The following is a 13455-nucleotide window of genomic DNA, read 5'->3' on the forward strand; positions in this document are numbered from 1 at the left end:
GAAAGATTTACAAATCATGGCTCCCTTGAGGGAGTCTAGAGGGGTTAGGGCTAGTGTTAAGAACATGTCAGTAGGTCAAACTGGGCAGTGTGTGTGAACAGTTAGCTCGGATCCGGAGGCTCTGAGGTAGTAAAAGTTGTAATGCTCCAGTAATAGAGAGAGTAATCCATAGTGTGTTTAAAAAAAAAACCCAAATCCTTCAACATTATAGACTGTTTATGGTGACCTTTTATTGTATGCATGTATGGTTTATACAATATGTTGCCAAAAAATGTAAGCAGGAATCTTGCTGGAAAATGGCTCTGGTTGTATTTTCTCCTGTTACTTGTTAATCTGTGTGATGTATGGTGTTAATCTTTAAAGAAAATATTAAATAGGGAGTAACTGTCCTAATCATGTAGATTTATGAACCATTTGAACTTCAGCTTCTAAATATTGACTTCAGGCTTAAGTCCTATACTTATCTGAACATAGACGGCAGAATATTTATGGTGATAAATAACAAAATCAGCATACTCAAAAGACCTCATTCATCACGGCTGTATTTACATGCTGCATGTATTTTCCCCTGGTAGTCAGTTAGAGCATATATGGGAGATGATTTGTATAAATTCTGTTTACAGAAGGTTTTTGAAAACGGATGACATCTTAGAATTCAGTGCAGGGCTCATAATATAGTTATTAGATCTATCTTTACTTTGCATAGTCAGCCGTATCGATTTCAGCATCCATTAGCCGAAGTCAGAACAGGAACCATAATTTGAATGAATCAACTACAGTATTTACAGACCTGCATGTCTCTATCACAACTGAGTTTGAGTATTTCCTTTTTCTCCCCGCTGTAGGATCTGCATGGAAGATTGTAATGACACATGCACGGCAGAGGAACTCTTTATGTAGATACCGAAGTGAATCCAAGGAGCAGGTGAGCTGCCAGATACATGCTGAAACCATGGGCAGAACCTGGCCAGAATGCCCAGTACTAGAAAAGAAGACTAAAAGGCATTCCTATAAGAGAGGAAGAGATAAGGACATAAAGCAGCAAAGTGCAGATAGCGACCGGAAGCTTTATCCCCTCAGAGGACGGCAGGGAACGAGTGACGTGGGTTCCTTAAACTGCTGTGTTCTACTGACTCGCTTAGAAGAAGGAGGAACTTGTAAGGGCAGCATGAAAGCTGTGCCTAAGAACAAAGGGAAAAGAAACATGAAGGTAAAGAAGGGAAGGACCAAACCCTGCAAGTGTCGGAAGAAGGGCTGCAAAACATGCCAGTCGACACCTGGACCAAAAAGCCACCCCAAACTTGACAAAACTGCCTTATACTTGGAACTGCTAGAACCTCGAAAGCGACGGTTGGCCTCTCTTAACGCAGAAGCAGTCAACAGCCTGTTGTTGTTTAGAGAGGATTCTCAAATGTCCAAAAAACAGCAGAATTCTCAAAAGGTTGATGGTGAACTCCAAAAAGGAGAACCTGACTGTTCAAAGAAAGGACTAGAAGGCCAAAAACGGACACATCCAGGAGAACGAGAGGAGAATACAAATCCGAAAAAAAACAAGAAAACAAAGATCGAGTCTGAACATCTGGACCAGCTGAATCTCAACAGTCCAACCCCAAGGCGTCTAGCAGGTTTAAATGCGGCTGCTCTTCTGAAACTAACTAGCACCTCATCCGGAGCGAAACGGCGAGCGAAAACGGACACCAAGCCAGGCAGCGGAGGAGCACGAACAAAACAACTGCAGGGAAAAAATAAAAAACAACAGAGCCCACCATGCCTGTCCAAGCCGCCGGTATCTCCACAGTGCTGCAACCTCTGCAAGAAGGAGGCGCTCAAGACTGACACTTTGTGGGAAGGCACTTCCGGGGGCCACGACTTCATCAAACCTGGATACCAATGCCGGTCTATGCTGAACTATTCATTGAAGCCTGTGAAAGAGGAGAAAACTGAGACTGATGTGAATTCATGTTACTGCTGTTCCCAAGAGAGATCTGTGGAATACTGTCACCGGTTAGCCCTGTTCCTTGGCCAGAAGGCGTATCCCGAATCAGAACAGCATCCGTTGCCTTCTGTAAAAGGATTCCTTCCGTCCCCTCACACACTAACCCACCCAGCTTTGACCCTCGGCGCTCATTCTTACCCATGCTACCCTGGTTACTATGTTCACATTGCGCACCATGGGACATCCTCACTTCCTGTAAGTACAAGTCCTGGACCCCATGCGCCACCTTCCGTACCTCCTATTACACTGTGTCCTACTGGGGTCCAGAGACCCAAACTACTGCCCTCTCCAGTGTCTCATCCTTCAGCAATTCCTCATCCAGTGTACTGCAACACTGTAGGGACGTGTTACGGAGAAGCGTGCAGGATCAGCGGCTGTGCCTACAGACACACTCAGCCCATCGCTAACAGGGGCTGCTCATTCAGTGCCGGATGCTCCAGCTGCAGCCACAAAATCAAGATGGGTAAGACAAGGCAAATGGGATGAAAATCCATTTGCCCTTAGCATGAGCTCCTCAATTGAATCAGCCGCAGTTATTCAACACTTGTGTCATAACCGGGGCTGTGCTGGTCAGACAATATACATACTGAGATAACGGTAAAGGATAATGTTTGGCAGAAGGTCGAATGCAGAACCGTAATGCAGAAATGCTTGACTATGTTTTAAATTAAAAAAATAAATTAATAAGGAAAGTATATTTCATTTCCCCCACACCCCCTTTTGTCGAATTTTTCTTTATAGCACATCCACAGTCCTGAAATGTAGCATAACTTGAGCTAAGAAGGTTATCATTGAGTCAGACAGGTAATATTCCCTGCCTCATACCGGCTATATTGTATACGGTGCTTTTGAAAAATGCCTTGGAAATAGTCATGTGACACAACCGGCTGCTTGTTGTGGCTCTTTGCTGACTCAGAGAGAAGGTAGATAGTGCTTGCTGGCAGAAGACGTTGGGCTGGTTGTTTTAAATGGCGTCACTTCTTTATATCGACTGAACTGCTGTAGGCTATTTCTACTTCTAAGCCTTCACTTTCTAAGCAGGAGGATTTATATGTAAAACAAGTTCCGACAAATGCAATAGGAGTAATCAGTTCATGTGGAAGGAGAGCAAAAAAAATGGATTGGTGTGGTTTGTTAAAAACGAAATAAATGCATGAGTGTTTCTTAATTAAATTTTAATGTCATGGGGCAATATTAACTGCAGTAAGACCAGTTAACCGGAACCCGGCAGAGGTCTAGTCACAAACACTTTAACTCCTAATTAGCAAGTGGATATAGGATATATTCAGCCTTTGCTCACACAGACCTCAAACTGTCAGTTGTAAGGCCTATCTTTAAACATTATGTGGCACAAAAGGGTGAAATAGAGAAATAAAAGCCATTGAGATGCTTTAAAAAGACTACCCCCCCCCTAAAAAAAAAAAGAGAAAGAAAGTAATGATTTGACTCAATGATGAAAATCCTCTTCCCCTTTATGCAGCCACTCCACTATGTCTGTCTGCTCACTGCTCTCTTTTCAATGCTAGTTTGAATGTGAATAATTGCCACAGGTGGGCAGGGTGCTGGTTATTTTTGTTGGCAGGAGACTTGAACTCGCTTTTCTTTGTAAGGTGGCAGCTGTAGTCTTTTACCAACCTTGGAACAGTCACAAAGCATTACAGGGCTAGTGCCGGTTGCTTAATAACCATCGGACCTGACGCAGACCCGGTTATTTCTGATTAATCAGATGATGTTGGGGGCTTATTAAATTCGCTGTAATGCCAATAGGTACATAGCTGTACTTCAGCGTAAACAGTATGCTTATTATATGCGTGTTCAGTAGTTATAACTGTAGTATGTAGATTTTGTCATGTATATTTGTACTAGATTGTAAGGATTATGGTAATTTCATTATCATGGCATCAGAGTATTAACTGTTTAAAAACGTGCCTGGTGGTAAAAATGAAAGGAACATTTACTACGATCACTTCATTTTAGATATGCAACAAAAACCAAACGGAAACAAAAAGATTAAATCCTCTAATTTGTTTTTTTTTTTTTTTGTTTTTTTTTCTAATAAGATTTCTGGATATTTGTGTGTTGATGTAGGATATCTGTAGTAATTATGATTGATTCTCATATGATGTCAAGCGATCTCTGTAACACAGAGACGTACGCCTTGATGTCGAATTCCGTGCTATGCCTCATTTTAATACAAACCGTCTGTTTATTCACTGTTATGGCCTCTTGTTGTAGTGCACTTTCCTTTGCAGGGCACAGTAGTAGGTCATATGGCCATAAGATGTGCAGTATGTAGGCTTTACCCGTGATAAAATTCATTTAAGGAGAACTTTCAGAAGCATTACTTGTTGGCCATGTTCTTTTAAATATCTCATGTGTTCTATTTTTTTAGTGCTTTTGTATTTTTGGCCTGTTTTTGCCTTCCTAGAGTGCCTATAAGGACTCGCTTTTACGTTAGGATCTAATGGGACGATCTTTATTGAGATGTCAAATCAGACAGGATATAAAATACGGCATTATTTATATTTTGTTTCATAAAAGGTAAAACATGGTTAAGTGAGTGTACAAATTGCTGAGTCGACATTCAGATGGGAGTAAAATCCTAGAGATATACAATACCAATACTAATCTTAAAAAGGCTTCAGAAAGATATGTTTACAGATGAACTGATCATAAATGAAATAAATAAATAAATAAGACCGAGGGTTTGTAAATAAATGAGCTGTATTTTAAAAAAGTAAACCATCCGATCATATGGTGTACACTAACCCTGAAAGCACAACAATAATAATAATTTGCTGACCACTACACGTTCGTAGATAAAACTGTTCCTTATCAAGTGGAAAAAAACGGAAAATACTTACAGCCTTACCGTTTCCACCAGCACACTGCAGAACACTAATGTAGTTTCTAGACAGAAGCACTTCATAGAAAAAGCCTACACACCACAGGCTGTTGTGGTAACAAAAGAGCCGCTCAGTGTATTTCAGCGAGAACAGAAAATGTAGGTTTATATGGCCTCTGGAATAAAAAAAAAGATAATATGTTATACCTCCAGAAAGTTTCAATCATTTCAACTTTAGCTGCTTTAATGAAGGAGCACATCAGCTAATGAACACTATATTGCGGCCTGAGGTCTTCTCTAAATAAATTACTTTTCAGTATGTTTTTTTTTTTAAAATAAACTTATGCTTGTGGTAAATATTTGACTGGTTCAACAGACAGCCGAAATGTTTGGCAGTAAATTGCTCCTTTCGAGCTCTGGCCCTTTTCACTCATTGTGCAGAATTTACTGTATTGCTGATATACACTATGATGACTAGTGCAATCCCTGTTTTGTAGGCGTGCAAGCCTGCTTGTAATAATACAGAGACTTAACAGCTGAGTGAACATGCAGTGAGCTGCACATTCTCTCCCATGCTTGGCTAGTCGCCTCCCTGAGAGGCCAGAATAAGCAAGCAGGGTCTATTAAGTTCGGAAAAAGGATTGATCCACAAACGCATTTGCTGTTACCTTTTATTTGCTCTGGCCCGATGCCCAGTGACCTCATAAGGAAGGGCGATTATAGAGTAAAGTAGCACATCAGTGCTCTGAGACCGTCTGATGGCTGTTTGAAAGAAGGTAAATTACTCTGGAATTCCATAGCTATCGTATCTCTGCGACGCTTCAACCAGGAACCAAGCTAGAACACGAAGGCCGGATTGAGAGGATGGTTGTCAGAATGCCAGAAGAGGTTAAGTGCTTAAGATAATATGATTTCCGTGACGTGTGGCTGGAGTGTTAATGATTTTATGGCCACGATTTCAAAGACCTGTTAGCTGTTTAATGAGCTATTAAAATGTTGAATCACAGATTACAGCTTTAAACTTGTCCGCAAAAAAATATGTACTACTTATTTTAGTTATTTATATTTCCAGCTTTGGAAAGAAAGGTTGCGAGTGTGATCAGTGTGATTCAGATCTTATCATCTAGGCAGAATGTAAGATGTTCCTATCTGCTCAAGGGTCAGATTGAAACCAGCACTAAGGATTTCAAGAAAAATAGTGTAGCTTTTTGATCCAGGAATCAGTTAATTGCTTAATAACTACAATAACACATGAATACATTATACATTCTTGCAGGCCTGATTTTCTTCCAGTAAAATTGCTGCATTTTTAAGCAGTTTCTCAAAGAGGCTCTTTTTAAAAAATGACATAATTGCCGGAAATGTCGAAATACTAATAATCACAGCTTTCCTTCCCACATTTCTCTGTGTAAATACACAGCATTGGTTAAGTCTACACTACTGTGTTTAGGTTGTTTTCACACTAACCTCAGGCTTTTCCTTCCATGTTCCTACAGAGGACTACCCCTACCCACTGGACAAGCACAGCCCCTCTATTTCCATGCCCCCCACCTTGCCCCTGTCTGTCTGCCCAATCCCCAGCATGCCTGCTGCCACCCAGCCCATGCCGCACCTGCAGTCTCCTCTGTCGGACACTGGGTGTCCTCAGGTCCAGTTGCATGTAGGCCGAGAGTGCCCTCAGAGTGCCAAGCCGCCCAGCAGCTCTCGCTCTGCGATACGGGACACAGCTGTCTGCCCCCATGTGAAGGAGGGCCAGCTGGGAGCCAGCCATGGCAGTCCAAGCACCAAACAGGCCAAGATCAGTCGGCGACGGGCCACCAACGGCTGGCTGCCTGTGGGCACAGCCACTGAAAAGGAGGTATTCATAGTGGTGCGTACTCAAGTTCTCTTCTGTTCTGTTCTGATGAGAAAATAGCTGGGGGGAGGATGTGAGAACAGGAGAGTGTTGCCTTGCATTACTGTGACTGTGGAGGTGCGTGTGTGTGTGTGTGTGTGTGTGTGTGTGTGTGTGTGTGTGTGTGTGTGTGTCTGAGAGAGAGAGAGTAAGACATGATCTTAGTTTTTGTGTCTTCCTACATTAAATTCTAATCTAAAGTACACAAAGGGCACAACCATAAGACCATAAATGATTAATAACATAATTGCTACAGAAAAAGACTTGCCATCTTCATTAATAGCCATCTAGTCCTTGTGTTAAAAAAATGAAAAAAAGGGTGATTTTAACTTTCCAAAAACAGGACCAAAGGCTAAAATCCTTCAAATGATATATTAATTGGCATTGGTGAGAGAGTGTGAAATATAAGTGAATTTCTTCAGAGATTTTATAATAATAATACAATAAATGTATTTTAACCTCTGTCTCTCTTGTATTAAAATTAGAGCTTGTGTGGTTAGTAAAATTATTATTATTATTATTATTATTATTATTAACAAAATATTAAGAACTACATTATTGAATGTATTTTATTGTAATAATGGTAATTGTCCTACAATGTAAATAATATTAATTCTGGAGCCAAGAATCACTTGTAAGGTAGTTCATTCTCACAGTAGGATCCGAGTCTTAGTGTATAATAGTAATAATAATAATAATAATAATAATAATAATAATAATATACACATTTAGTGTGAGTAAGAAAGTTTCAGTTTTCACCAAATTTATTGATAAATCATTTGATCGGAACATTTACACTAGAAACAGAAACCTTCAGAAAAACCGTTCTTTCTTGTGTCTGTGCGTAAATGTAAGCATGAGAAGACCTAACTAATGAACTCCCCATGAAATCCATTTTAAAACAAATATGACTTCAATTAGGCGTAAATTAATACGTCCAACAAAAAGAACCTGGCACATTTCAAATGAAGAAAATTGACTAAAGTGTCTCACAGCCTCCAGTGAGCCGTTACTGCCTAGTGTGCCGTATTCCATCATCCAGCGTGTTCCTGAATACATCAGTACACATTCCTCCTCCATGCCTAAATGAGGACCCTGGTGAGGTCGTGGTTACCGCATGTCAGTGGCTCATCATACTTCTGTAAAGCAAAGGCCTCTGATATACACAGGAAAAATTTGCAATAAAATAGCAAGCTTTATTTTCAGCTTTTCACATTTTGCAGTGATTTTGCTTTAAACTTGAACTAATGTCTCTTGAGAGTTGCTGTAGTGTCCTCCCTCCTCCACTCTGAGCATCCACTTGCTTTCTCTCTGTATTTCTCTCACTGGTTACACTGAGAATGCATTTTTAAAATCCTCATAGACCTGAATCAAAAGTTCAGCCACTTTTGCCTCAAAGAAATTCTTATTATTTTTCTTTTGTTTTCGACTGTTTAGTGCTCGTCTTGTCACTCTGTGAGCTTTTCCTTTTGTGGGTTTTTATGGGTTCTCCGTTTGTGGGTGTGGCTAAATACATAGAAAATCAGCATTTATGAAACTTTTACATATCCAGTGAAGAGTTTTAGTTCAGTTTGGCTTACGTAAACATTTACACACAATTTACACAAAGATCAATAACCGAGACACACTTTCTCTTCAAAACGTGACCTGTTTTTATGTATTTAATTTAGAACACTAAAATATGGACTGCTAAAATTACAAAAATTTGTACAAGAAATGAAGGAGCTGAGTTACTATTTAACATGTAAGAGGTTTAATGTGAAACTCCGATTCATAGAGGCTAAAGTTATACTTGTCATCTATACCATTTTGGTGTGATCTCACATTATTAATAAAGTTAGCAACTTTTCAATTCGCTGTCTTCCCCTGAGGCCAAAATGGAATTTGCACCTGTTTTGTGGTGCCCATGTTCAGCATTGAAATTCTTTGTCATGTCACACTCCACAGTGAGGCTTAATGACTCATGTGAAAGTAGACACTTAGAGGTTTAAGAATTTGTAGGGGTTTTTTTTTTGTTTTTACTAGGGGCAACATATTTTTTCATACAAATTTAAAAAAAAATTAATGCTGATATTTCTGCTCTCTGAGGTACCATAATTACTTGTTTATAAGTATCTAAAATTTGAAGGCGTTAAATTCAACCACTAAATTCTGTGTAAGGTCATCCCACCAGAGGGGGAAAACATCCCACACTGAAAGCCAACAGTGTCCTGACTCATTTTATATTATATGATTTGCGGCCATAAAATAATTCATTTCTTGATACTGACCGAAAATGAATGTGAAAGTCAATTTCGTGTCAGTGTGCTGATAAAAAAGGGATAAACTAAGACAGTAATTCAAAGAATGCCAACTGGGGAAACTGGATTTAGTCAGTTAACCAGAATGTTGCTCAAACGTGGGAATTTCTTGGAAAATAAAAGGAAAAGATATTTTGATGTACTGTTTAAATTTTCTGGGGTTTTTCCCCCTCAGAGTAAGAAAAAATAACTTATCTAAATAAATGCAATGCCAATCAACATATGACCGTCTGTTACTTTAGACGATATTCTCTAAATATGCATTTTCATTGACTTTGTTTCCCTGTATATTTATATATTTACAACAGGATGTTTTTAAAGCACAGTATCAGTGCAGTAGACTTGCAGTCTCTGGCGTGTATGTATTTATTATTTATCCATGTCGACCTACAGGGCGAAGAGACACCAGCACTACGCAGGTGCTATGAAGGAGTGCAGAGAGACGGAGAAGTAATCAGGGTGCGAGACACTGTGCTGCTGCGTTCTGGCCCCCGAAAGAAGTCCCTCCCCTATGTGGCTAAAGTGTCTGCCTTCTGGGAGGACCCCGAGTCAGGTACAACAAGATTCATTACTGAATTCATTCAAGAATTACTCTCCTAACACCCTGCCTCTTTCACATGTAATATTCCTTCGCATGTTTTGACTGCATACAGAAATGATCTCCTGTTCATTTTCTCCCCTTTTCAAGGCGAGGAGGATTTATATCTAATAACTGATTGGATCAGATTTTAATAACCAACACATTTGCCCCAGCCATTGATAATATAAAGCTGGTGAAATGGATGTTTTCTTTGTCCATTCTGCCTTCAAATATTCTATGAGTGAAAAAGTCCCATGGTATGATTTGGAACTAAAGCATTTAGAACATAGTAGCCCATGCTACTTCATGCTCTTCCTCTAGCTGTTATGATCAAAGTGCATGTCCCCTTGTGGTCTTTCATCCAGTTTACAAGTATAACCTTCTGTTCTATTTCCTCTTATTGTAGTTTCCTTCAGAACTAGTAGATGCTATCTAAGATCTATTTAAGCTGTTACAATGGTGGAAGACTAAAGCACTAATAGCAGGCAGCACTCATAAAAAAGAGACTTTAGAGACTGGGAAGAGAGAAGCACTCAAGGGCTTTACACACTGGAAATAGTTCCCCTGCATGATTGTAAACTCCGGATAAAAGGAATCCTGAGTTATCTTGTTAGATGTGTTACACTGCTCGTACTTTACCCAGGGTTAACAATCAATCCTGGCTATTCAGAATCCGACGTTTCACACTGTACATTCCTAAACCTTTGAATTCCTAAAGTACCTAAAGTTCGTTTTTGCATATATGAGTATTCACCAACCATGAATGCATAAATAGTGCACTTCAAATAACTGCACGCCTTACACGTTCACATCAGTTGTGAAAAAATCTAAAAAAAAATCTGTTATCTTTAACAGCTTTCTAATCTTTTATGGCCTTAAGTTTTTCATGTAGTTAACCAGGCACTTGTTAATATCCACAGTCTGTTTTTCTGATTTCACAGCACACGCTGTTTCATTTCTGATTGGATGTCTGTTGCTAAGCATCAAGCCGTAACATTCTAACACCACATCGTTTCACACTGTACATGTTTTGCCCCACAGTGCAGAGTTGGCACTGATTTTGCTTCATAACCCTGGGTAAAAAGCTGTGTTAATAGCGCTTCTAAATTAGAAATCTGAAACATTCCTCTACCCGGGGTCCAAAGCAGGGTTTTGAAGGATAATGAGCCAGGGTTAAACTTTTAATTGTTATTATATTGTTAATAAGTGGTCTTGATAATGTACTCTGTTGAGGATGAGAATTATACAAACTCGCCATAAAGCACTGGTAGGCGACAAAGCAACATTCAGACTATTTCATCTGGTAGTGAAAGATGGTGAACTTCACGTTGCTGAAGAGATGGGTCTCATCTTGGTGTTCAGATGGTAGCAATAGAGCTCTGAGTGGCATATAATTGAAGACTTGCCTCCAAGTATGCCCACACAATCACTTCCATTACCCAATGGGCAAACTTGTCTTCATAGAGTGGTGCTCCTCAAAGCACATACACTGTAAGTCAGTGTCTTGTCATCTGTCACTCACTTCCAGTAAGTGCTTGAGAGTCATTAATTGGCACTGAGCATGCTTGGGCACATTGGCATCTGCAGATAGGTTGATGGTGGGAATGAAACCATACACTAAAGATGTGGTACGAGACGTAGCACGATATAGACTTTATTTTAAGATGACGATGAATTAAACCACTGCATTATTCATATTATTATTAGAAATTTAGATCAGGATTTATAAGTTATACTTTTTTTCCCAATTATTAATGTTATTTTAGTCATAAATGTATTACATGGCATTGTGAATAATATGGATCTATTGTTAGATAATAGATTCTGCCTTAAACGATTAGGCTAAAAAAGAAACGAGCGTCATCACCACTCCTTAACTGTCAGGATAACAGTCGTGATTTTATTTTGAAGATTTCCCCATTATTCTGAAATGACTGTCTGGTTATGCCACCGCAAGCTTAGCTTCTGAAGAGACACAATTTGAGACTCTCATCAAGCACATTGATGTTGATTTTTAACTGCTTTTAATCAGACCACAGTCAAGTCAGTCATTCTAGAAACTAGAGTGCCAGTGTAATATACATTGATTAATAGTAATTACCTTTAGCATGGCAATGGTACAGATCTGCTGTGAATTCTGGATAATATAAAAATGTTGAGCAGTAGTGACCACTGTTTCAGTATTGTTATTTTTTTCCCAAGTTCACGATGGCCAAATGAAAAGAGGCTGCAGGCCTGACTTGTCCTGTGAGGCTTGTGATTGACACATGCGCCATAAAGTTCCTTCTGATTAGCTTAACTTTTAGGACTATTAGGTATGCTTTGAGACTGTTAGGTCCCCACTTGCAGACTGCTCTGGGTGCTGCTACCTCTGGTCTTTCCACCTGGTGTGTAAGAAGATGTAGATCTCATAATGAATATTAGACATAAATATTGCAATATAAGATATGAGCAGCACAGTCGTCTAGCCAGTATTTTGTATTCGAGACAATAATATACAGCAACTTTGGTAGGAATTTGGTAAGTGTGAGATCACCAATCAGTACAACACAAACAATTTGCCTACACATCTCGTCATAGTGATCGCTAGTAAAAAAAAAAAGAAAAAAAGTGCACTTTCCACTGGTTCACAAGTTGCACAAGCTGCTCAATAACAAATCCATATCTAACTCTGTGTGAAATCAGCATTATTCCACATCTTTAATGAAATGTTTTGTCTGGTTTATGTGCTTCTAGCAAAAAAAAAAAAAAGCAATCAGTCCCCTGTGCACAGCCACTGCTGCCACATATACTTTCAGGGTAGACCCAGCAAGACACTCTCCTAATCAACTCTCAAACATTGTTTACAGGGTCAGTCATGTGCTAATGCAGTCTGGCAGAAAGCCTATGTCTCTGCCTTGTCTATTTGCAACCCTGCCTTTCTGTTTGATTATATCAGTCTGGTAGGTGTGCAGCTGTCTGAGATTCCAGGTGTTCTGCCCACCTCTGCTGCCCTCCAGAGCTTGCTGATGTACCTCTACACTTGCTTGTATGTCCACCTCAGCAAGGTCTGAGATTTTGGTGGTTGATTTTAGTACTTGATGTCCAAAATGCCAGTGTGGTGCTGGCGGTACAAAACCTTACTTTCAAGGACATCGATATGGTGATGTTGAGTCTTGTGTTTCCACTTTTAATTTGTCCCCATATGATGCCACCCCACCTATGCTGAAAGGCATCTTTTATTGTTTTCCTCTCTGGTAGGATAGGGCGAACACCTAAGGGCATACCTCAAAGGAGATTCAATGCTCTGGACCGATACCTCATGGTCAGGTCGCTTTCTTTTGTAACCTACACTACAAGTTGCCGGGCATTCAGCCAACACAGAATTGGTCTGTGGTGTGGTTTTGCCACAAGGGTTGCTGCTATCAGTATCCTTGCCAGGCCTAGAAAATCTGTATATTCACACTGCTCTTGCTTGGCCACTTTCCTGACTGGTGTTATGGTCAAGAAATCTCTTCCTTCAAAATGCCTTGCATAGCCAGCAAGTCAAACGTCTATGAACTGTACAGATGCATGTATCAAATATCTCTTCCTGTAAATCCTTTTCACTCTGTAGCTTCCAGACAAAGATCAGGAGCTCTGTCTGGCTTGTTAGTTGTTGCTGGAATCATCCCCAGAGCAGCCAGTTGTCCAGATAGGGGCATACACATAGACCCTGGCATTGCAGGAGCTCAAGGACAACTCTCACATTTCATGAACACCGTGGGTGCCAAAGCTACACAAATGGGAAAGACCCTGAACTGAAAGTTCACTCCATTTACATGAAAACAGAGGATGTCTCTGCTCCTCACAGTTGAAATG

At 39.9% G+C, this 13455-nt stretch overlaps 1 protein-coding gene across 9 annotated transcripts in view; it reads left to right on the plus strand.

Moving 5' to 3' along the window:
- Positions 1 to 13455, plus strand: part of bahd1 (bromo adjacent homology domain containing 1) — a 49447-nt gene that overhangs the window by 29716 nt on the left and 6276 nt on the right. For all 9 annotated transcript variants that reach the window (XM_058399146.1, XM_058399145.1, XM_058399148.1 and 6 more), the window contains 3 exons: positions 846 to 2459; positions 6338 to 6711; positions 9429 to 9588. In XM_058399146.1, coding sequence (XP_058255129.1) covers positions 866 to 2459; positions 6338 to 6711; positions 9429 to 9588 — 2128 coding nt within the window. In that variant the 5' untranslated portion in view covers positions 846 to 865. The remainder of the gene's footprint in view (positions 1 to 845; positions 2460 to 6337; positions 6712 to 9428; positions 9589 to 13455) is intronic.

Source organism: Hemibagrus wyckioides, linkage group LG09 (assembly GCF_019097595.1).
Source record: "Hemibagrus wyckioides isolate EC202008001 linkage group LG09, SWU_Hwy_1.0, whole genome shotgun sequence".
Classification (NCBI taxonomy): Eukaryota; Metazoa; Chordata; class Actinopteri; order Siluriformes; family Bagridae; genus Hemibagrus; species Hemibagrus wyckioides.